General features: G+C 39.8%; 2 protein-coding genes and 1 pseudogene across 3 annotated transcripts; all 3 read left to right on the top strand.

Moving 5' to 3' along the window:
- The first annotated feature begins 2,371 nt into the window (after nt 1–2,371).
- Nucleotides 2,372–6,510, top strand: LOC141768558 (zinc-binding protein A33-like). Its single transcript, XM_074636964.1, has one exon. It carries the CDS (start codon nt 2,372–2,374, stop codon nt 3,758–3,760), a length of 1,389 nt encoding a protein of 462 aa, XP_074493065.1. The 3' UTR covers nt 3,761–6,510.
- Nucleotides 6,511–8,221: 1,711 nt separating this feature from the next.
- LOC141768546 (nuclear factor 7, brain-like) lies at nt 8,222–20,770 on the top strand. Of its 2 annotated transcripts, none has more exons than XM_074636954.1 (2): nt 8,222–8,611; nt 17,130–20,770. In XM_074636954.1, exon 2 carries the CDS (start codon nt 17,147–17,149, stop codon nt 18,533–18,535), a length of 1,389 nt encoding a protein of 462 aa, XP_074493055.1. In that variant the 5' UTR covers nt 8,222–8,611; nt 17,130–17,146; the 3' UTR covers nt 18,536–20,770. The 2 variants fall into 2 exon arrangements, with proteins under 2 accessions (XP_074493055.1, XP_074493046.1); XM_074636945.1 differs by lacking the exon at nt 17,130–20,770 and adding an exon at nt 8,721–12,236.
- A 2,165-nt stretch (nt 20,771–22,935) lies between these two features.
- Nucleotides 22,936–25,601, top strand: LOC141768541 (nuclear factor 7, brain-like; annotated as a pseudogene).
- The last annotated feature ends 298 nt before the right edge of the window (nt 25,602–25,899 follow it).

The following is a 25,899-nucleotide window of genomic DNA, read 5'->3' as shown; positions in this document are numbered from 1 at the left end:
ATTCTGTAATAAAAATAAAATGAGCTCCAATAAAACTTGGAATGATGAAATAACAATGAGTTTAGTTTGAATATTATGTTAATTAATGATGGATTTAACTCCAAAGGAAGTTCAGTGACATTTTCTCCTCTGATGTGAGCTGTTCAATAATCTGTTCACAGAGCTTTTCCATGTTAAAAGGTTTTTTTTGGTTAAGTTTTTCCTCATCCGATGAGAGGGTGGTACTGTAAAGGACAGAGGGTGTCATATCCTGTACAGATTGTAAAGCCTCTTTATTTGTGATATTGAGTTTTACAAATAAAATTTACTTGACTTGACTTTTCAATCATCTTTTCACAGAGCTGATCAGAGAGTTTCTTTGTCTTCATGTTGGAGGTTTTGTCCTGATAAAGTTACAGGTGCATTTATACCACAATCACCCTTCACCAACCACAGGTGATCTCCATTTAACTGATGATGTGATTTCTAAAACCACTCGGCTGCACCAGAGATGATTCAGGATTTATGTTTCACAGAGGTGGAAGAAGTACTCTGATCTTTTACTTAAGTAAAAGTAGTAATGCCACACTGTAGAAATACTCTGTTACAAGTAAAAGCCTTCATTCAAAATTTGACTTAAGTAAAAGTACAAAAGTATTAGCATCAAAATATACTTAATGTACCAAAAGTACTCATTATGCAGAATGGCCCATTTCAGAATAATATACAGTATATCACTGGATTAAAATTATTGGTGCAGCTGGTAAAGGTGAAGCTCATTTTAATTACTTTATTCTAAAATATAGTCAATATCAAATATACTCGTCCAGTCTAGAAAATGATAGACGTGTTCATTTGATTGTAAAGTGTTGTATATAAAAACCTAAGCAGCTCATAAACAGAGTTAAAAACAAGAAGATGTTTAGGCCTAATAAAACGTTGGGAGTGTTATTTTTCTCCATAGGCTTAGGTTGCCACTTCCTAAAGATGCTGATATAAAACCATGGTTCTAACTCACACAGGCCGGCCTCTACTGGACTCTATGGGTAATCCTCCAATCACCAGCATGAATTCACCCACTGAAAATTTGCATAAGCGTAGCCAGCCAATCAGAACGTACCAACCCGAATACGTGAGGACCCCGCAGTATATAAAGGTAGCACACATGTCTACTTTCCTTTTTCTTTTCAGCGAATGGCGATTTGCCCACTGACTGCTCATCTCCACGGATAGAGGCGCCGCTTCAAGAACCTCGTCAGTGCCCGTCATGTCCCGGCCTGATCGCCGGGACGGATGTTTACAACGCCTGCTTCTAGTGCCTCAGCGCAGACCATGCAGAGAGCAGAGTTCAGCAGCCACCAGCCTTCTGAGCGCTGCCCAAGATTCAACGCCGTTGAAGTCATCGCTCCAGCCGCCTACATTCTGCCGCTGCCTTCGGTCATCCCTGTCATACCATCGCAGCAACCATTTCTTCCTTCTACGAAGGTTTTGGCGATAGACCGGTCTTTGGCCAACCTCTCATGAAGCGGTTTCTGCAGGGGGTCAGGAGACAACGCCTGGTGATGCGTGCCTCCTCCCCGCAGTGGGAATTGCCATTGGTGCTCGAGACCTTGGTGAAGGGTTCCTTTGAGTCTCTGGAGTTTTGATATTTGAAGGTGGGTCGTTGTATCGACTGTCTGTGTGTGTCTCATGCAGCTGAGTTGTAATGGGTAAGGTGAATCAGGTTCTCATTATTAATCACAATCATTTGTATCCATCACATCACTTTATGATCCATCAAGACCAAGCAATTTTCCATGTTATCCCTTACATACATTATTCTTTACTATACATGCTGCCCCTTTCCCTCGATGTTCCATGTTTCCCCCATTCCCAGAATATTTACAGGATTTTACTAAATTATATTTTATCTCCTCCACTACATTCAAACATCTATTGAACATTAACATGTTGCATCAGCCTGCTGTTCACTATCAGTTTACACATCCAGAAATGAATCATGTGTTACATGTGAAGCAACAACATTCAGCAGAGGAAGTGTGACAAAGCTCCACCCATCACCAGACTCACCTGATAAACCAGACAAACAAGGAAACAGTTTGTTATTCTTCCTCACTAAAGAGAGTCACACAGACTGAAAACCAGACGATCAGATTCACCTTCAGAACAAACTAACAACTTCATCTGAGTGAGTTCATCTACAGGAGAGAAAAGTGGAAAACTACAACACTGCTGCTTCAACCTGCTGACGCTCCACACACTGAAGGTGAGTTTGACTAAAAACACGACTAAAAGTGAAAGTAAACGTCAGTGAAGCTAGTAGAGGAGGGAGGGGAGCCATGACTGACTGTACTTTCTGTCTGCTGTGTTTTCAGCTTCACTCAGAGACTAAATGGCTTCCAGATCAGAGGAGGATCTCTGCTGTCCGGTCTGTCATGACGTCTTTAGAGATCCTGTTCTTCTGTCATGTACCCACAGCTTCTGTAAAGACTGTCTGAAGAACTGGTGGAGAGAGAAACCAACACGCGAGTGTCCAATTTGTAAGAGAAGATCTTCAAAAGAGGAACCACCTTCTATGCTGGTGTTAAAGAACCTGTGTGAGTCCTTCTTACTGGACAGAGATCAGAGAGCTTCAGAGGCTCTCTGCAGTCTGCACTCTGAGAAACTCAGACTCTTCTGTCTGGACCATCAGCAGCCAGTGTGTCTCGTCTGCAGAGATTCAGAAAAACACACCAACCACAGATTCAGACCCATCGATGAAGCTGCAAGACAACACAAGAAGGAACTTCAGGAAACTCTGGAGCCCTTAAAGGAGAAGTTAAAGGTTTTTGAACAAGTTAAAGTGAAGTCTGATCAAACAGCAGAACACATGAAGGTCCAGGCCCGGAGCACAGAGAGGAAGATTAAGGGGCAGTTTAAGAAGCTTCACCAGTTTCTAGAAGAGGAAGAGGAGGCCAGGATCTCTGCACTGAGGGAGGAAGAGGAGCAGAAGAGGCAGATGATGAAGGAGAAGATGGAGGCTCTGAGCAGAGAGATAGCAACTCTTTCAGACACAATCAGAGCCACAGAGGAGGAGCTGAGAGCTGAAGACATCTCATTCCTGCACAACTACAAGGCTGCAGTGGAAAGAGTCCAGCAGCGCCCCCTGCTGGAGGATCCACAGCTGCTCTCAGGAGCTCTGATAGATGAGACCAAACACCTGGGCAACCTGACCTTCAACATCTGGAACAAGATGAAGGAGATGGTCTCCTACACTCCTCTGATTCTGGATCCAAACACTGCTCATCCATTAGTCATACTGTCTGAAGATCTGACCAGTGTGAGAGGAGGAGAGGAACAGCAGCTTCCTGATAATCCAGAGAGGTTTGATAAATACATCTCTGTCCTGGGCTCTGAGGGCTTTAACTCTGGGACTCACAGCTGGGATGTCGAGGTTGGAGACAGTACATTCTGGTTACTGGGTGTGTTAGCAGAGTCTGTCCAGAGGAAGGGATTCACACGGTATGGATTATGGGGAATACAGTTCTATAAAGGTAAATACTCAACACGGTCACCATCAGCTCCACCCACTGATCTCAGAGTCCAGAAGAAGCTCCAGAGGATCAGAGTGAATCTGGACTGGAACAGAGGAAAGCTGTCGTTCTCTGATCCTGATACTAACACACACATACACACCTTCACACACACTTTCACTGAGAAGCTGTTTCCATACATTAACACTAGAGATAAACTGAATATATTACCACTGAAGGTCTGTGTGACAGTGGAACAGAGCAGTTAAAGAGGATGATTATATTCATCATGTTTGTTTCTTAATGGGAAAGTCACTGAATTGAACCTCTTAACCTGCACCTGTCCTCCTGCTGACTCATTATTCCAAAGAGATGTTTATTTTTGTTTCACTTAATGTTTTTTTCACAGTTTTCTTTTGATTGTTGTTTAGTTATTTTGTTTCGATTGTCGACGTTTTCATATGTAAAATTATTTCATTTAGTTTCTGATCTTCATGCTTGGTTTGTTTAGCCTTTTCTTTTTTATCAATACTGTTTCATTTTAGATTGTTCATCTTGATTCCTGCTGCAGTGCCTGTTCGGAGCGCGTGCCCGTTGCTTGGCCCCCAGATGTGCTGCTTGCAGTACATTAAAACCAATATTTAATTACATGAAATGTTTACAATATGTACAATATAGACATATGAAATTATCCAAAATATATTAACAAGTTTCTATTTGATGTCATGAAGACAAGATGACTGAATAAAAACACAGTTCAGTCAGAGGAGTAGTCGTTCTATTTAAGGTGGACATGTCAGTTTTAAGGTGGATTTATCAGTTTAGGTTCAGACTCTATGTAATGTTGGTGATTTAAGAACGGGAAAACAAATATAAAGATCAGAGAATAAGTGAAATGACTACATACGAAGAGATGTAAAATAAACTTACACTGAAAACAAAAATAATTTGTCGCAAATAAATCCCAACAAAAATAAAATAAAAACAATTTAAAAGGTTCCAAATCACCAGTAAGTGAAAGTAACATCTCCATTTACAACGGCTGATGGGAATGTAGTTAGTTCTGCAGGTGTTTACACAAATGTCTTGGGACAAATTGAAATGATGACCTGATGATAGAGCTAGATCAAAAGTCAGTTATTATAGTTATTATAATTCATCCTGAGGGGAACATGAATGTTTCTAGAACATTTCATGTCCATCCATTTAATATATGTTGAGATATTTTAGTCTGGACCAAAGTGGTGGACCGACAGAACGGATCAATCATAATGAACTGTGAAGGCTGCTTTAGTGGTGAAATGTTAACAAAGTTAAGAGAACAGCTTTTATAAGACGGTCGTGTCTAGAAGCCCCCGAGTCACGAAAACTCTCACGAGACTCGCTGCCAGATGACCTTTCCTGACCTTAACCGTTCAAGGTCAATGCCTAACCCAAGGAGGGTGAAAACAGGAGATGTCACGCGTCATCATCGTGTCATATCATTGGGGTTAAACACATGCAGTAAAATCTGGTCTTCACTCGCCGAAACTGAGCCAATAGCAACGAATTACTACAGCTCCAGTTACACTGTTTGATTTTGTTGATCATGATCTCCTAAAATTTAAGCTTTACCAAATAGGGGTTAATGGAAAATTCTATCAAGCCGTTAACTCTTTATATAGGGCACCTGTTGCTTGTGTGAAAGTGAATGAATATCATACAGAATGGTTTCCGACGCCCTCTGGTGTTAAGCAAGGTGATATTTTATCACCAACATTATTTGCTGTTTTTATTAATGATCTGGCAAAAGAGATAAAGCAGCTGGGGAAAGGGGTTTTATGTGGCCGTGTACTTGTAAACATTCTTCTTTATGCTCATGATATTATTTTACTGTCAGAGAATGAGGAAGATTTACAAGCAATGCTGACATGTGTTGATGGATGGTGTAAAAAGTGGAGACTTTATATCAATAAAGAAAACCACAAACGAGGCATTTTGGAAAACCAGGTAGAGAAAGGAGTAGTTTTCAGTTTTGCGTTGGTGAGAAACAACTTGAGTTTACAGATAAATAGAAGTATCTTGGCTTTCTTTAGATGATAGTATGTCTTGTTTACATGGTGCATCAGTTCTAGCAGACTCAGCAAGTAGAGCATTGGGGGGTTTATAGGTAAAACTAAAATGATGAGCGATATGGGTTATTCTACATATTCCAAACTGTATCAAACATGTGTTTGTCCTGTCTGTCCTGACTTTGTCAATATTGTGAACTAAATGAGGTTGAGAACGAAATTCATTTTATTATATTTTTTCCTTTGTATCTTGATTTACGACAAATATTATTTAAAAAAGTTAATGTTCCTGGTTTAGATTTGATAGGTATGGAGACTGGAGCCTTAATTGAATATATTTTTGATAATGTTTTTGCATTTGCTGAATTTCTTTCTGAAGCATGGGACAGGAGAAGAAAAGCAACATACAACAGATAAATTCCTCCGACTCTGATGCCTTTTTTTGTCATGATTGGATGTGTGTATGTGTCTTGTGCTTAGGGGGCTGTGATTGTATATCTGTGACTGTTTATTTGTTGTGTTTTCATTGTGGGATGTATCCTGGAGCATTATTTGTGGGAGGTTCACGTGTGTGATTATGTCTGGATGATGTTTAATTTTCTGTTTGGATGATGCTGGTGTATTGTGCTGTTAGATGATGGTGGTCTAACATGCTGGGATGTTGGTTTGTTTTGTTGTTTGTTAATGTGTCTGATTAATACCATGAGAGATGGGTAATGTAAATGACCAGACATGAAAATAAATGATTCTTTCATTCATTCATTCATTCATTCACTGCACATGTGTCATACCCCATAGCTCAAGACCGTGTCCCAGCCTCTTTAAATAAGCCTTGGCCTAACCTTAACTATCTCGCAAGAGTTTTGCAACTTGGGGGTTACCTTCTAGACACAAACAAAATACTACAAAGCTACAAACTGGAACTAAAAGATAACTGACACCACAGTGTAAAAGTGACGCAATAGCTCGAGACACAGGCTGAGACAGGGAGGCTGAAGACTATCAGATGAAATCATCTCCTTTATTAATATTCCTTAATTTCCCTGAATGAATCAAATCAAACGACTGACTGGAACTGAATTGGAACATATTGTCTTTACTTCATACTGTATAATCCACAAATGATGAGAAGCGATGGCATGACTTTAGGGTAACACTTCATTTTACAGGTCCGCAAATTTAATGGTAATTAGGTGATAATTAGCAAATAAGCTTTGGAATTACTGCCAAATTACCCCAATATTTACCTCAAAATTCATCAAAAATTACTTTATTATAAACATTAGTTAATAATTATATTCCGCTATTTCCCAATAGCTGGTAATTTATTTAATATATTTCCAGAGAAAGAATACAAAGTTAATAGATATGCTTTATTTCCATGTCTGCTGATAAATAGATAATAATTAGCAAATATCGTCTTTGAAATGTTTTTAAAAACTCCCTGAATCATTACATCAGCTACCAGGTTACATTTGTGTAATCAATAAGTCACACAATGGTGAGATTTGTGTCTGATCAGAAGTGTCTTCTATTAGTTTTGGTTTTCCACCTCTGATGAAGAGCAGCACACAGCCGCTTCTCAAGCCTGAGGGCCCTATTTTAACCATTATATTCTATTGTAGCATATAATTATTAAATAATGTTTATAATAAAGTAATTTTTGATAGATTTTGAGGTACATTTTGGTGTAATTTGGCAGTAATCCCAAAGAAATTTCAAATAGGTTAATTGCTAATTATCAACTAATTACCATGAAATGTGCAGACCTGTAAAATGACGTGTTACCGACTTTAGTTTAACATCTTTAATTTCAGCAGGTAAACTGCAGTCTGGAGGTCTTTTTAAATGTTGTGTAACGAGGAGAAGAATCTGCAGCAGGACTTCTTTTAATGATGTTTTACCGCCATCTGCTGATCAAAGTGTGTTCAACTGAACAGGATTAAAATATCTGTATAATAATTGTTACATGTTAAATTCATATTCATATAATTTGATGAACATTTCACCACAATTGTTTGACTTTAATCATATTATTATTCTCAATATTAATATTATTAATAAGGTTTTATTTTTAAACACATTCCAAATATACTGTAACTACTATGAAACTTTGATTTCAGCACAGACCATGCAGAGAGCAGAGTTCAGCAGCCACCAGCCTTCTGAGCGCTGCCCAAGATTCGACGTTGTTGAAGTCCTCGCTCCAGCCGCCTACATTCTGCCGCTGCCTTCGGTCATCCCTGAGACAGAGCCGGATCCACCATCGCAGCAACCATTTCTTCCTTCTACGAGGGTTTTGGCGATAGACCGGTCTTTGGCTACCCTCTCATGAAGTGGTTTCTGCAGGGGGTCAGGAGACAACGCCTGGTGGTGCGTGCCTCCTCCCCGCAGTGGGAACTGCCATTGGTGCTTGAGGCCTTGGTGAAGGGTTCCTTTGAGTCTCTGGAGTTTTGATATTTGAAGGTGGGGTCGTTGTATCGACTGTCTGTGTGTGTCTCATGCAGCTGAGTTGTAATGGGTAAGGTCAATCAGGTTCTCATTATTAATCACAATCATTTATATCCATCACATCACTTTATGATCCATCGATACCCAGTAATTTTCCATGTTATCCCTTACATACATTATTCTTTACTATACATGCTGCCCCTTTCCCTCGATGTTCCACGTTCCTCCATTCCCAGAATATTTACCGGATTTTACTAAATTATATTTTATCACCTCCACTACATTCAAACATCTATTGAACATTGACATGTTGCATCAGCCTGCTGCTCACTATCAGTTTACACATCCAGAAATGAATCATGTGTTACATGTGAAGCAACAACATTTAGCAGAGGAAGTCTGACAAAGCTCCACCCTCACCAGACTCACCCGAGACAAACCAGGAAACAGTTTGTTATTCTTCCTCACTAAAGAGAGTCACACAGACTGAAAACCAGACGATCAGATTCACCTTCAGAACAAACTAACAACTTCATCTGAGTGAGTTCATCTACAGGAGAGAAAAGTGGAAAACTACAACACTGCTGCTTCAACCTGCTGACGCTCCACACACTGAAGGTGAGTTTGACTAAAAACACGACTCAAAGTGAAAGTAAATGTCAGTGAAGCTAGTAGAGGAGGGAGGGGAGCCATGACTGACTGTACTTTCTGTCTGCTGTGTTTTCAGCTTCACTCAGAGACGAAATGGCTTCCAGATCAGAGGAGGATCTCTGCTGTCCGGTCTGTCATGACGTCTTTAGAGATCCTGTTGTTCTGTCATGTAGCCACAGCTTCTGTAAAGTCTGTCTGAAGAACTGGTGGAGAGAGAAACTAACACGCGAGTGTCCAGTTTGTAAAACAATATCTTCAACGTCAGAACCACCTTGTAACCTGGCCTTAAAGAACCTGTGTGAGGCCTTCTTACAGGAGAGAGATCAGAGAGCTTCAGAGGCTCTCTGCAGTCTGCACTCTGAGAAACTCAAACTCTTCTGTCTGGACCATCAGCAGTCAGTGTGTGTCGTCTGCAGAGATTCAGAAAAACACACCGACCACAGATTCAGACCCATCGATGAAGCTGCACGACAACACAAGAAGGAACTTCAGGAAACTCTGGAGCCCTTAAAGGAGAAGTTAAAGGTTTTTAAACAAGTTAAAGTGAAGTCTGATCAAACAGCAGAACACATGAAGGTCCAGGCCCGGAGCACAGAGAGGAAGATTAAGGAGCAGTTTAAGAAGCTTCACCAGTTTCTAGAAGAGGAAGAGGAGGCCAGGATCTCTGCTCTGAGGGAGGAAGAGGAGCAGAAGAGTCAGATGATGAAGGAGAAGATGGAGGCTCTGAGCAGAGAGATGGCAGCTCTTTCAGACACATTCAGAGCCACAGAGGAGGAGCTGAGAGCTGAAGACGTCTCATTCCTGCACAACTACAAGGCTGCAGTGGAAAGAGTCCAGCAGCGCCCCCTGCTGGAGGATCCACAGCTGCTCTCAGGAGCTCTGATAGACGAGGCCAAACACCTGGGCAACCTGACCTTCAACATCTGGAACAAGATGAAGGAGATGGTCTCCTACACTCCTCTGATTCTGGATCCAAACACTGCTTATCCAGAACTCATCCTGTCTGAAGATCTGACCAGTGTGAGAGGAGGAGAGGAACAGCAGCTTCCTGATAATCCAGAGAGGTTTGATGAAAGCTGGTGTGTCCTGGGCTCTGAGGGCTTTAACTCTGGGACTCACAGCTGGGATGTCGAGGTTGGAGACAGTACATTCTGGTTTCTGGGTGTGTTAGCAGAGTCTGTCCAGAGGAAGGAACCCATACAGTCTGGATTATGGAGAATACGGTTCTCTGAAGGTAAATACTCAGCACGGTCACTACCAGATCCATCCACTGATCTCAGAGTCCAGAAGAAGCTCCAGAGGATCAGAGTGAATCTGGACTGGAACAGAGGAAAGCTGTCGTTCTCTGATCCTGACACTAACACACACATACACACCTTCACACACACTTTCACTGAGAAGCTGTTTCCATACATTAGCTCTGCTGGTAAAGTGAATATATTACCACTGAAGGTCTGTGTGACAGTGGAACAGAGCAGTTAAAGAGGATGATTATATTCATCATGTTGTTTGTTTCTTAATGGGAAAGTCACTGAATTGAACCTCTTAACCTGCACCTGTCCTCCTGCTGACTCATTATTCCAAAGAGATGTTTATTTTTGTTTCACTTAATATTTTTTTCACAGTTTTCTTTTGGTTGTTGTTTAGTTGTTTTGTTTCGATTGTCGACCTTTTCATATGTAAAATTATTTCATTTAGTTTCTGATCTTCATGTTTGGTTTGTTTAGCCTTTTCTTTTTTATCAATACTGTTTCATTTTAGATTGTTCATCTTGATTCCTGCTGCAGTGCCTGTTCGGAGCGTGTGCCCCTTGCTTGGCCCCCAGATGTGCTGCTTGCAGTACATTAAAACCAATATTTAATTACATGAAATGTTTATAATATATACAATATAGACATATGAAATTATCCAAAATATATGTACAAGTTTCTATTTGATGTCATGAAGACAAGATGACTGAATGAAAACACAGTTTAGTCAGAGGAGTAGTCATTCTATTTAAGGTGGACATGTCAGTTTTAAGGTGGACTTATCAGTTTAGGTTCAGACTCTATGTAATGTTGGTGATTTAAGAACGGGAAAACAAATATAAAGATCAGAGAATAAGTGAAATGACTACATACGAAGAGATAGACAATAAACTTACACTGAAAACAAAAAATAATTTGTCGCAAATAAATCCCAACGAAAATAAAATAAAAACAATTTAAAAGGTTCCAAATCACCAGTAAGTGAAAGTAACATCTCCATTTACAACGGCTGATGGGAATGTAATTAGTTCTGCAGGTGTTTACACAAATGTCTTGGGACAAATTGAAATGATGATGGAGCTAGATGAAAAGTCAGTTATTATAGTTATTATAATTCATCCTGAGGGGAACATGAATGTTTCTAGAACATTTCATGTCCATCCATTTAATAGTTGTTGAGATATTTTAGTCTGGACCAAAGTGGTGGACCGACAGAACTGATCAATCATAATGAACTGTGAAGGCTGCTTTAGTGGTGAAATGTTAACAAAGTTAAGAGAACAGCTTTTACAAGACGGTCGTGTCTAGAAGCCCCCGAGTCACGAAAACTCTCACGAGACTCGCTGCCAGATGACCTTTCCTGACCTTAACTGTTCAAGGTCAATACCTAACCCAAGGAGGGTGAAAAAAGGAGATGTCACGCGTCATCATTGCGTCATATCATTGGGGTTCAACACATGCAGTAAAATCTGGTCTGCACTCGCCGAAATTGAGCCAATAGCAACTAATTACTACAGCTCCAGTTACACTGTTTGATTTTGTTGATCATGATCTCCTAAAATTTAAGCTTTACCAAATAGGGGTTAATGGAAAATTCTATCAAGCCGTTAACTCTTTATATAGGGCACCTGTTGCTTGTGTGAAAGTGAATGAATATCATACAGAAATGTTTCCGACGCCCTCTGGTGTTAAGCAAGGTGATATTTTATCACCAACATTATTTGCTGTTTATATTAATGATCTGTCAAGAGAGATAAAGCAGCTGGGGAAAGGGGTTTTATGTGGCCGTGTACTTGTAAACATTCTTCTTTATGCTCATGATATTATTTTACTGTCAGAGAATGAGGAAGATTTACAAGCAATGCTGACATGTGTTGATGGATGGTGTAAAAAGTGGAGATTTTATATCAATAAAAAAACCCCCACAAATTATGCACTTTGGAAAACCAGGTAGAGAAAGGAGTAGTTTTCAGTTTTGCGTTTGTGAGAAACAACTTGAGTTTACAGATAAATAGAAGTATCTTGGCTTTCTTTAGATGATAGTATGTCTTGTTTACATGGTGCATCAGTTCTAGCAGACTCAGCAAGTAGAGCATTGGGGGGTTTATAGGTAAAACTTAAATGATGAGCGATATGGGTTATTCTACATATTCCAAACTGTATCAAACATGTGTTTGTCCTGTCTGTCCTGACTTTGCCAATATTGTGAACTAAATGAGGTTGAGAACGAAATTAATTTTATTATATTTTGTCCTTTGTATCATGATTTACGACAAATATTATTTAAAAAAGTTAATGTCCCTGGTTTAGATTTGATAGGTATGGAGACTGGAGTCTTAATTGAATATCTTTTTGATAATGTTTTTGCATTTGCTGAATTTCTTTCTTTCGTTCTAAAGCATGGGACAGGAGAAGAAAAACAACATACAATAGATAAATTCCTCCGACTCTGATGCCTTTTTTTGTCATGATTGGATGTGTGTATGTGTCTTGTGCTTAGGCGGCTGTGATTGTATATCTGTGACTGTTTATGTGTTGTGTTTTCATTGTGGGATGTATCCTGGAGCATTATTTGTGGGAGGTTCACGTGTGCGATTATGTCTGGATGATGTTTAATTTTCTGTTTGGATGATGCTGGTGTATTGTGCTGTTAGATGATGGTGGTCTAACATGCTGGGATGTTTGTTTGTTTGTTTTGTTGTTTGTTAATGTGTCTGATTAATCCCATGAGGGATGGGTTATGTAAATGACCAGAAATGAAAATAAATGACTCATTCATTCATCCATCCATTCATTCATTCATTCTGCACATGTGTCATACCCCATAGCTCAAGACTGTGTCCCAGCCTCTTTAAATAAGCCTTGGCCTAACCTTAACTATCTCGCAAGAGTTTCTCAACTTGGCGGTTACCTTCTAGACACAACCAACATTTTACAAAGCTACAAACTGGAACTAAAAGATAACTGACACCACAGTGTAAAAGCGACGCAAAAGCTCGAGACACAGGCTGAGACAGGGAGGCTGAAGACTATCAGATGAAAGCATCTCCTTTACTAATATTCCTTAATTTCCCTGAATGAATCATATCAAACGACTGACTGGAACTGAATTGGAACATATTGTCTTTACTTCATACTGTATAATCCACAAATGATGAGAAGCGATGGCATGACTTTAGGGTAACACCTCATCTTACAGGTCCGCAACTTTCATGGTAATTAGGTGATAATTAGCAAATAACCTTTGGAATTACTGCCAAATTACCCCAATAATTACCTCAGAATTCTTCAAAAATTACTTTATTATAAACATTATTTAATAATTATATTCCACTATTTCCAAATAGCTGGTCATTTATTTAATACATTTCCAGGAAAAGAATACAAAGTTAATTGATATGCTTTATTTCCATGTCTGCTGATAAATAGATGATAATTAGCACATAACTTCTTTAAAATGTTTTTAAAAACTCCCTGAATCATTACATCAGCTACCAGGTTACATTTGTGTAATCAATAAGTCACACAATGGTGAGATTTGTGTCTGATCAGAAGTGTCTTCTATTAGTTTTGGTTTTCCACCTCCGATGAAGAGCAGCACATAGCCGCTTCTCAAGTCTGATTGCCCTATTTTAACCTTTATATGGTATTTTAGCATATAATTATTAAATAATGTTTACAATAAAGTCATTTTCTATACATTTTGAGGTACATTTTGGGGTAATTTGGCAGTAATCCCAAAGAAATTTCAAATAGGTTACTTGCTAATTATCACCTAATTACCATGAAATTTGCAGACCTGTAAAATGACGTGTTACCGACTTTAGTTTAACATCTTTAATTTCAGCAGGTAAACTGCAGTCTGGAGGTCTTTTTAAATGTTGTGTAATGAGGAGAAGAACCTGCAGCAGGACTTCTTTTAATGATGTTTTATCGCCATTGTTTCAATCTGTTCCGTTCTTCACTAACCATACAGACTGGACGGTTAAAGCATTACAGTTGCTTACTTGTGACTTTATTCAGTACGACAGTCCACATGTTAATTCAGCTCCAGCTAGCGTTACTTTGTCTGTGTCACACTCTAACTGTTCCCCGGAACAACAACAACTAGGAACCAACAATCCTATTGTTACCGCCATCTGCTGATCAAAGTGTGTTCAACTGAACAGGATTAAAATATCTGTATAATAATTGTTACATGTTCAATTCATATTTATATAATTTGATGAACATTTCACCACAATTGTTTAACTTCAATCATATTATTATTCTCAATATTAATATTATTAAAAAGGTTTTATTTTTTTATCTGGTGCTTAATTTAATTTATTTTGCATATATACTAATTAATATAAAAACACATTCAAAATACACTGTAACTATGAAACTTTGATTTGGATAATCAGAAAACAGCACTATTGGTTTTGCATTACATTACATTTATGCACACTGGTTTAATAGCTTTCTAAATGTGATGTTTTATTTTCTGCATATGGGTCTATATTTTTCTACTCATAACTGTTCTTGTCTTTCTTTGATATTCTCGTGCTGCTGTAAAGCTAAATTTCCCTCCTGGGATCAATATAGTTTATTGTCTTTACTAAGTATTAATATTATTTAACATGCATATCAGATTACAGCTGATTTTAGTTCATTAAAGATTCTTCTGAAAACATCCCTTTTTCATAAGTCTGTTTTTATTTCATATTTTTTTCGAATGACTCTTTTATTCATAATGTCTCTTTTCACAACAGCTGTGTTGTCACTAGTCAGCGCCCCCCTCCATCCTCAGACAATAACAATAAAGGAGAAAATACCTTCATGAAACAAAAACAGACTTTTGAAAAAGATTATGAAAATAAAGAATTCTGTAATTAAAATAAAATGAGCTCCAATAAAACTTGGAATGATGAAATAACAATGAGTTTAGTTTGAATATTATGTTAATTAATGATGGATTTAACTCCAAAGGAAGTTCAGTGACATTTTCTCCTCTGATGTGAGCTTTTCAATAATCTGTTCACACAGCTTTTCCATGTCAAAAGGTTTTTTTTGGTTAAGTTTTTCCTCATCCGATGAGAGGGTCGTACTGTAAAGGACAGAGGGTGTCGTATCCTGTACAGATTGTAAAGCCTCTTTATTTGTGATATTGAGTTTTACAAATAAAATTTACTTGACTTGACTTTTCAATCATCTTTTCACAGAGCTGATCAGAGAGTTTCTTTGTCTTCATGTTGGAGGTTTTGTCCTGATAAAGTTAAAGGTGCATTTATACCACAACCACCCTTCACCAATCACAGGGGATCTCCATTTAACTAATGATGTGATTTCTAAAACCATTCGGCTGCACCAGTGATGATTCAGGATTTATGTTTCACAGAGGTGGAAGAAGTACTCTGAACTTTTACTTAAGTAAAAGTAGTAATACCACACTGTAGAAATACTCTGTTACAAGTAAAAGCCTTCATTCAAAGTTTTACTTAAGTAAAAGTACAAAAGAATTAGCATCAAAATATACTTAAAGTACCAAAAGTACTCATTGTGCAGAATGGCCCATTTCAGAATAATATACAGTATATCACTGGATTAAAAGTATTAGTGCAGCTGGTAAAGGTGAAGCTCATTTTAATTACTTTATTCTAAAATATAGTCAATATCAAATATACTCGTCCAGTCTAGAAAATGATAGACGTGTTCATTTGATTGTAAAGTGTTGTATATAAAAACCTAAGCAGCTCATAAACAGAGTTAAAAACAAGAAGATGTTTAGGCCTAATAAAACGTTGGGAGTGTTATTTTTCTCCATAGGCTTAGGTTGCCACTTCCTAAAGATGCTGATATAAAACCATGGTTCTAACTCAAACAGGCCGGCCTCTACTGGACTCAATGGGTAATCCTCCAATCACCAGCATGCATTCACCCACTGAAAATTTGCATAAGCGTAGCCAGCCAATCAGAACGTACCAACCCGAATACGTGAGGACCCCGCAGTATATAAAGGTAGCACACATGTCTACTTTCCTTTTTCTTTTCAGCGAATGGCGATTTGCCCACTGACTGCTCATCTCCACGGATAGAGGCGCCGCTTCAAGAAACTCGTCAGTGCCCGTCATGTCCCGGCCTGATCGCCGGGACGGATGTTTACAACGCCTGCTTCTAGTGCCTCAGCGCAGACCATGCAGAGAGCAGAGTTCAGCAGCCACCAGCCTGCCGAGCGCTGCCCAAGATTCGACGCCGTTGAAGTCCTCGCTCCAGCCGCCTACATTCTGCTGCTGCCTTCGGTCATCCCTTAGACAGAGCCGGATCCACCATCGCAGCAGCCATTTCTTCCTTCTACGAGGGTTTTGCCAATAGACCGGTCTTTGGCCAACCTCTCATGGAGCGGTTTCTGCAGGGGGTCAGGAGACAACGCCTGGTGATGCGTGCCTCCTCCCCGCAGTGGGAACTGCCATTGGTGCTTGAGGCCTTGGTGAAGGGTTCCTTTGAGTCTCTGGAGTTTTGATATTTGAAGGTGGGGTCGTTGTATCGACTGTCTGTGTGTGTCTCATGCAGCTGAGTTGTAATGGGTGAGGTCAATCAGGTTCTCATTATTAATCACAATCATTTATATCCATCACATCACTTTATGATCCATCAAAACCAAGCAATTTTCCATGTTACCCCTTACATACATTATTCTTTACTATACATGCTGCCCCTTTCCCTCGATGTTCCACGTTCCTCCATTCCCAGAATACTCCCAGGATTTTACTAAATTATATTTTATCTCCTCCACTACATTCAACCTATATTCCATCTTCTTTTGAGCATTAACATGTTGCATCAGCCTGCTGCTCACTATCAGTTTACACATCCAGAAATAAATCATGTGATACATGTGAAGCAACAACATTTAGCAGAGGAAGTCTGACAAAAGCTCCACCCTCACCAGACTCACACGAGACAAACCAGGAAACAGTTTGTTATTCTTCCTCACTAAAGAGAGTCACACAGACTGAAAACCAGACGATCAGATTCACCTTCAGAACAAACTAACAACTTCATCTGAGTGAGTTCATCTACAGGAGAGAAAAGTGGAAAACCACAACACTGCTGCCTCAACCTGCTGACGCTCCACACACTGAAGGTGAGTTTGACTAAAAACACGACTCAAAGTGAAAGTAAATGTCAGAGAAGCTAGTAGAGGAGGGAGGGGAGCCATGACTGACTGTACTTTCTGTCTGCTGTGTTTTCAGCTTCACTCAGAGACTAAATGGCTTCCAGATCAGAGGAGGATCTCTGCTGTCCGGTCTGTCATGACGTCTTTAGAGATCCTGTTCTCCTGTCATGTACCCACAGCTTCTGTAAAGACTGTCTGAACAACTGGTGGAGAGAGAAACCAACATGCGAGTGTCCAATTTGTAAAACGATATCTTCAACGTCAGAACCACCTTTAAACCGGGCCTTAAAGAACCTGTGTGAGGCCTTCTTACAGGAGAGAGATCAGAGAGCTTCAGAGGCTCTCTGCAGTCTGCACTCTGAGAAACTCAAACTCTTCTGTCTGGACCATCAGCAGCCAGTGTGTGTCGTCTGCAGAGATTCAGAAAAACACACCGACCACAGATTCAGACCCATCGATGAAGCTGCACGACAACACAAGAAGGAACTTCAGGAAACTCTGGAGCCCTTAAAGGAGAAGTTAAAGGTTTTTAAACAAGTTAAAGTGAAGTCTGATCAAACAGCAGAACACATGAAGGTCCAGGCCCGGAGCACAGAGAGGAAGATTAAGGAGCAGTTTAAGAAGCTTCACCAGTTTCTAGAAGAGGAAGAGGAGGCCAGGATCTCTGCTCTGAGGGAGGAAGAGGTGCAGAAGAGTCAGATGATGAAGGAGAAGATGGAGGCTCTGAGCAGAGAGATAGCAGCTCTTTCAGACACAATCAGAGCCACAGAGGAGGAGCTGAGAGCTGAAGACGTCTCATTCCTGCACAACTACAAGGCTGCAGTGGAAAGAGTCCAGCAGCGCCTCCTGCTGGAGGATCCACAGCTGCTATCAGGAGCTCTGATAGACGAGGCCAAACACCTGGGCAACCTGACCTTCAACATCTGGAACAAGATGAAGGAGATGGTCTCCTACACTCCTCTGATTCTGGATCCAAACACTGCTCATCCAGTACTCATCCTGTCTGAAGATCTGACCAGTGTGAGACGAGGAGAGGAACAGCAGCTTCCTGATAATCCAGAGAGGTTTGATCTACAGTGCTCTGTCCTGGGCTCTGAGGGCTTTAACTCTGGGACTCACAGCTGGGATGTCGAGGTTGGAGACAGTACATTATGGGAACTGGGTGTGTTAGCAGAGTCTGTCCAGAGGAAGGGATTCACACGGTATGGATTATGGGTAATAGGGTTCTATGTAGGTGAATACTCAGCACTGTCACTACCAGATCCACCCACTGATCTCAGAGTCCAGAAGAAGCTCCAGAGGATCAGAGTGAATCTGGACTGGAACAGAGGAAAGCTGTCGTTCTCTGATCCTGATACTAACACACACATACACACCTTCACACACACTTTCACTGAGAAGCTGTTTCCATACATTAGATCTGCTGGTAAACTGAATATATTACCACTGAAGGTCTGTGTGACAGTGGAACAGAGCAGTTAAAGATGATGATTATATTCATCATGTTGTTTGTTTCTTAATGGGAAAGTCACTGAATTTAACCTCTTAACCTGCACCTGTCCTCCTGCTGACTCATTATTCCAAAGAGATGTTCATTTTTGTTTCACTTAATGTTTTTTTCATAGTTTTCTTTTTGTTGTTGTTTAGTTGTTTTGTTTCGATTGTCAACGTTTTCATATGTAAAATTATTTAATTTAGTTTCTGATCTTTATGTTGTTGTTTTTTTAGATTTTTCTTTTTTATCAATACTGTTTCATTTTAGATTGTTCATCTTGATTCCTGCTGCAGTGCCTGTTCGGAGCGCGTGCCCGTTGCTTGGCCCCCAGATGTGCTGCTTGCAGTACATTAAAATCAATGTTTAATTACATGAAATGTTTATAATATATACAATATAGACATATGAAATTATCCAAAATATATGTACAAGTTTCTATTTGATGTCATGAAGACAAGATGACTGAATGAAAACACAGTTTAGTCAGAGGAGTAGTCGTTCTATTTAAGGTGGACATGTAAGTTTTAAGGTGGACTTATCAGTTTAGGTTCAGACTCTATGTAATGTTGGTGATTTAAGAACGGGAAAACAAATATAAAGATCAGAGAATAAGTGAAATGACTACATACGAAGACATAGAAAATAAACGTACACTGAAAACAAAAACTAATTTGTCACAAATAAATCCCAACAAAATAAAAAAAAATTAAAATTAAAAGGTTCCAAATCACCAGTAAGTGAAAGTAACATCTTCATTTACAACGGCTGATGGGAATGTAATTAGTTCTACGAGTGTTTAAACCAATGTCTCGGGACAAATTGAAATGTTGACCTGATGATGGAGCTAGATGAAAAGTCAGTCATTATAGTTATTATAATTCATCCTGAGGGGAACATGAATGTTTCTAGAACATTTCATGTCCATCCATTTAATAGTTGTTTAGATATTTTAGTCTGGATCAAAGTGGTGGACCGACAGAACTGATCAATCATAATGAACTGTGAAGGCTGCTTTAGTGGTGAAATGTTGACACTTAAATTTTCTCCTCTGATGTGAGCTGTTCAATAATCTGTTCACAGAGCTTTTCCGTTAAAAGTTTTTTTTGGTTAAGTTTTTCCTCATCCGATGAGAGGGTCGTACTGTAAAGGACAGAGGGTGTCGTATCCTGTTCAGATTGTAAAACCCTCCTGAGGCAAATTTGTGATTTGTGATATTGAACTATACAAATATAGTATATAGTATATTTCAATCATCTTTTCACAGAGCTCATCGGAGAGTTTCTTTGTCTTCATGTTGGAGGTTTTGTCCCGATAAAGTTACAGGTGCATTTATACCACAATCACCCTTCACCAACCACAGGTGATCTCCATTTAACTAATGATGTGATTTCTAAAAACACTCGGCTGCACCAGTGATGATTCAGGATTTATAAACTGGGAAAAAAAAGCTTGGAAACTTGTGTTTGGTGGATTATTTCTCTGTTGTTACAATGCTAATTGGCATTGTATTTTACATCGTTGGAAAGCCTGTTTATTTACCTTCACAATGATGTCCAACTTGTAAGGATCATGCATTTGTGGGATGAGCAGCACAGCTGATTATGTGGGTAGCGCCCAAGAAAAAATTGCCAAAATGCTCTGCCAATGGTAAACAGTTTATTCTCATAAGGCTACAAGGAAGCCTGCAATGCCCTTCACCGTCAGGCCCGTTTGCGCTGGTGTCGACAACACAGTCAATGGAACCTGAACATGTGGGGGAATGGCATGTTCAGTGATGAGTCCAGGTTCTGTCTGCCAAAGTTGGATGGCAGGGTCAAAGTATGGAGATGACGCGGAGAACACTATGCTGATTGTTGCACCAATGGAGTAACAGCTTTTGGTGGGGGCAGTGTCATGATGTGTGTACTTCTCCGTTGATTGAGCGTTAGAATACTTTCACAGTATTTATAGAGCACATAAACCTGCTTAAGACATGAAAATCTAGATTTTTACAATATGGCACCTTTAAGATAAACCATTTTGATTTTGAATGTTTGTGATGAACCGAGGGATTGATGAAATGTTCATAGGCTGAGAATTTTACCCTACTTCTTTGGTCCAATAGCATGCTCATTTTCAGGTTCATACTTGTATTTTGTGTACTACAACATGTTTACATGTTGTAATGTTAAAAATAAAAAAACACAATTTTCCTCAAACCGTCTGTCTGAATATGCCTGCATTTACCCTCTGTCTGAAACGCTCTGTTTTATCATATTTCAACAGAATTGTGTCTCTTACGTCATTTAAGATTAATGAAGTGTTTAAAATCACTCTTGGATTAGCTGCTGTGTGTGATCCCATCTTAAACCCTGCATTACAACCATTACAGTCTTCCCACAACACACCTGTCCGGATGCTGCAAGCCACTAGTGCGTCACAACTCAGAGTTTGAAAACCACTGTGCTGGAGGATGAATTGCAGAGTTCACAGTGTCAGACTTACTCTATCGAATTAAGCCAGTTTTTCTCTACAGGAAGTGTTTGCACTAATGGCCAATTTCACTTGTTCTAATGTAGACCTATTCACAGATGCATTATAGCAGGGCAAACACATACACACATTTATATATATATATATACACACACACAAACACTGATCTCATTTATATATATGTATATATATATATATATATATATATATATAAGTCTATGGTATGTAGGCATACAGCTGTTTTAGATTAATGTTTATATTGATTTAAAAATCTTTAATTTATTACAATATTCACAACTTTAATGTTATAAAAGCGTAGAAACGTGGATTATTATTTTAATGTTAGAAGCCTTGATAAGAGTTTAGGGATGGCATACGTCTAAAATTGTGGTTGTTGAAGTCTCGCATGCGTACGTCTACAACTGTGTGTCTGCGAGAGGCTCTGCGGCTCTGCAGGGGGATGATAATAGGCTCCTTGGAGATGAACTGCACCTCGCCTGGAAAGCAGACGAGATCAGGCGGCAGCAGCAGAGGGTGGTGACTAAAAGCTGCGGTCAAGGCAGACAGTTTCCAGCTGATTCAATCAGCCAGCACGGAATTTACAGGAAGTCACAGAAAAAATGACTTCCTGTTAGATCAGATCTGTAGGCTACTTGTAGTTTTCAGACCACGTTGGGATTTATTTATATTTGTTTGTAAATATATGTGGAAATGTTTGTGTGTCTGGCATTGGATTCTATCTTTTATTATTTTTATGTCCACCTTGTAAAGCACTTTGTAATGAGTACTCATTTTGATAAGTGTTATATATAGATAACCTTCATTATTATAACAATTCTTATTATCAACCACACAAGATATGTTTGTTGATGAAACCTTCATTGCACAACATGAGACTAATACAAGCTAGCGTTAAATATTACAATTTCCTGGCTCATCTCGAAAGAGCCTATTGTGAGAAGCAACAACATTCAGCAGAGGAGGTGTGACAAAGCTTCACCCCTCACCAGACTCACCAGACTCACCCTGAACAAAACCTGGAAACAGTTTGTTATTCTTCCTCACTAAAGAGAGACGGATCCACCATCGCAGCAGCCATTTCTTCCTGCTACGAAGGTTTTGGCGATAGACCGGTCTTTTGCCACCCTCTCATGGAGCGGTTTCTGCAGGGGGTCAGGAGACAACGCCTGGTGATGCGTGCCTCCTCTCCGCAGTGGGAACCCCCATTGATGCTCGAGACCTTGGTGAAGGGTTCCTTTGAGTCTCTGGAGTTTTGATTTTTGAAGGTGGGTCGTTGTATCGACTGTCTGTCTGTGTCTCATGCAGCTGAGTTGTAATGGGTAAGGTGAATCAGGTTCTCATTATTAATCACAATCATTTATATCCATCACATCACTTTATGATCCATCAAAACAAAGCAATTTTACATGTTACCCCTTACATACATTATTCTTTACTATACATGCTGCCCCTTTCCCTCGATGTTCCATGTTCCACCATTCCCAGAATATTTACAGGATTTTACTAAATTATATTTTATGTCCTCCACTACATTCAAACATCTATTGAACATTAACATGTTGCATCAGCCTGCTGCTCACTATCAGTTTACACATCCAGAAATAAATCATGTGATACATGTGAAGCAACAACATTTAGCAGAGATATGACAAAGCTCCACCCATCATCAGACTCACCTGATAAACCAGACAAACCAGGAAACAGTTTGTTATTCTTCCTCACTAAAGAGAGTCACACAGACTGAAAACCAGACGATCAGATTCACCTTCAGAACAAACTAACAACTTCATCTGAGTGAGTTCATCTACAGGAGAGAAAAGTGGAAAACTACAACACTGCTGCTTCAACCTGCTGACGCTCCACACACTGAAGGTGAGTTTGACTAAAAACACGACTCAAAGTGAAGGTCAATGTCAGTGAAGCATGTAGAGGAGGGAGGGGAGCCATGACTGACTGTACTTTCTGTCTGCTGTGTTTTCAGCTTCACTCAGAGTCAAAATGGCTTCCAGATCAGAGGAGGATCTCTGCTGTCCGGTCTGTCATGACGTCTTTAGAGATCCTGTTCTTCTGTCATGTACCCACAGCTTCTGTAAAGACTGTCTGAAGAGATGGTGGAGAGAGAAACCAACACGTGTGTGTCCAGTTTGTAAAACAATATCTTCAACGTCAAAACCGCCTTTAAACCGGGACTAAAAGAACCTGTGTGAGGCCTTCTTACAGGAGAGAGATCAGAGAGCTTCAGAGGCTCTCTGCAGTCTGCACTCTGAGAAACTCAAACTCTTCTGTCTGGACCATCAGCAGCCAGTGTGTCTCGTCTGCAGAGATTCAGAAAAACACACCAACCACAGATTCAGACCCATCGATGAAGCTGCACGACAACACAAGAAGAAACTTCAGGAAACTCTGGAGCCCTTAAAGGAGAAGTTAAAGGTTTTTGAACAAGTTAAAGTGAAGTCTGATCAAACAGCAGAACACATGAAGGTCCAGGCCCGGAGCACAGAGAGGAAGATTAAGGAGCAGTTTAAGAAGCTTCACCAGTTTCTAGAAGAGGAAGAGGAGGCCAGGATCTCTGCTCTGAGGGAGGAAGAGGAGCAGAAGAGTCAGATGATGAAGGAGAAGATGGAGGCTCTGAGCAGAGAGATAGCAGCTCTTTCAGACACATTCAGAGCCACAGAGGAGGAGCTGAGAGCTGAAGACGTCTCATTCCTGCACAACTACAAGGCTGCAGTGGAAAGAGTCCAGCAGCGCCCCCTATTGGAGGATCCACAACTGCTCTCAGGAGCTCTGATAGACGAGGCAAAACACCTGGGCAACCTGACCTTCAACATCTGGAACAAGATGAAGGGGATGGTCTCCTACACTCATCTGATTCTGGATCCAAACACTGCTCATCGAAAACTCATCCTGTCTGAAGATCTGACCAGTGTGAGAGAAGGAGAGAGACAGCAGCTTCCTGATAATCCAGAGAGGTTTGATAAACACATCTGTGTCCTGGGCTCTGAGGGCTTTAACTCTGGGACTCACAGCTGGGATGTCGAGGTTGGAGACAGTACAGGCTGGTATCTGGGTGTGTTAGCAGAGTCTGTCCAGAGGAAGGGACCCATACAGTCTGGATTATGGAGAATACGGTTCTCTAAAGGTGAGTACTCAGCACGATCACTACCAGATCCACCCACTGATATCAGAGTCCAGAAGAAGCTCCAGAGGATCAGAGTGAATCTGGACTGGAACAGAGGAAAGCTGTCGTTCTCTGATCCTGATACTAACACACACATACACACCTTCACACACACTTTCACTGAGAAGCTGTTTCCATACATTTGCACTGCTGGTAAACTGAATATATCACCACTGAAGGTCTGTGTGACAGTGGAACAGAGCAGTTAAAGAGGATGATTATATTCATCATGTTGTTTGTTTCTTAATGGGAAAGTCACTGAATTGAACCTCTTAACCTGCACCTGTCCTCCTGCTGACTCATTATTCCAAAGAGATGTTTATTTTTGTTTCACTTAATGTTTTTTTCACAGTTTTCTTTTGATTGTTGTTTAGTTGTTTTGTTTCGATTGTCGACGTTTTCATATGTAAAATTATTTCATTTAGTTTCTGATCTTCATGTTTGGTTTGTTTAGCATTTTCTTTTTTATAGATACTGTTTCATTTTAGATTGTTCATCTTGATTCCTGCTGCAGTGCCTGTTCGGAGCACATGCCCGTTGCTTGGCCCCCAGATGTGTTGCTTGCAGTACATTAAAATCAATGTTTAATTACATGAAATGTTTACAATATGTACAATATAGACATATAAAATTATCCAAAATATATGTACAAGTTTCTATTTGATGTCATGAAGACAAGATGACTGAATGAAAACACAGTTTAGTCAGAGGAGTAGTCGTTCTATTTAAGGTGGACATGTCAGTTTTAAGGTGGACTTATCAGTTTAGGTTCAGACTCTATGTAATGTTGGTGATTTAAGAACGGGAAAACAAATATAAAGATCAGAGAATAAGTGAAATGACTACATACGAAGAGATAGAAAATAAACTTACACTGAAAACAAAAACTAATTTATCAAAAATAAATCACAACCAAAATAAAATAAAAACAATTTGAAAGGTTCCAAATCACCAGTAAGTGAAAGTAACATCTCCATTTACAACGGCTGATGGGAATGTAGTTAGTTCTGCAGGTATTTAAAACAATGTTTCGGGACAAATTGAAATGTTGACCTGATGATGGAGCTAGATGAAAAGTCAGTTATTATAGTTATTATAATTCATCCTGAGGGGAACATGAATGTTTCTAGAACATTTCATGTCCATCCATTTAATAGTTGTTGAGATATTTTAGTCTGGACCAAAGTGGTGGACCGACAGAACTGATCAATCATAATGAAATGTGAAGGCTGCTTTAGTGGTGAAATGTTAACAAAGTTAAGAGAACAGCTTTTACAAGACGGTCGTGTCTAGAAGCCCCCGAGTCACGAAAACTCTCACGAGACTCGCTGCCAGATGACCTTTCCTGACCTTAACCGTTCAAGGTCAATGCCTAACCCAAGGGGGAGAAAACAGGAGATGTCACGCGTCATCATCGCGTCATATCATTGGGGTTCAACACAAGCAGTAAAATCTGGTCTGCACTCGCCGAAATTGAGCCAAAAGCAACGAATTACTACAGCTCCAGTTACACTGTTTGATTTTGTTGATCATGATCTCCTAAAATTTAAGTTTTACCAAATAGGGGTTAATGGAAAATTCTATCAAGCCGTTAACTCTTTATATACGGCACCTGTTGCTTGTGTGGAAGTGAATGAATATCATACAGAATGGTTTCCGACGCCCTCTGGTGTTAAGCAA

This window comes from Sebastes fasciatus, chromosome 1 (genome assembly GCF_043250625.1).
Source record: "Sebastes fasciatus isolate fSebFas1 chromosome 1, fSebFas1.pri, whole genome shotgun sequence".
Lineage (NCBI taxonomy): Eukaryota > Metazoa > Chordata > Actinopteri > Perciformes > Sebastidae > Sebastes > Sebastes fasciatus.
The sequence above is the reverse complement of the archived record's forward strand: the minus strand, read 5'-3'. Positions and strand labels throughout refer to the sequence as shown.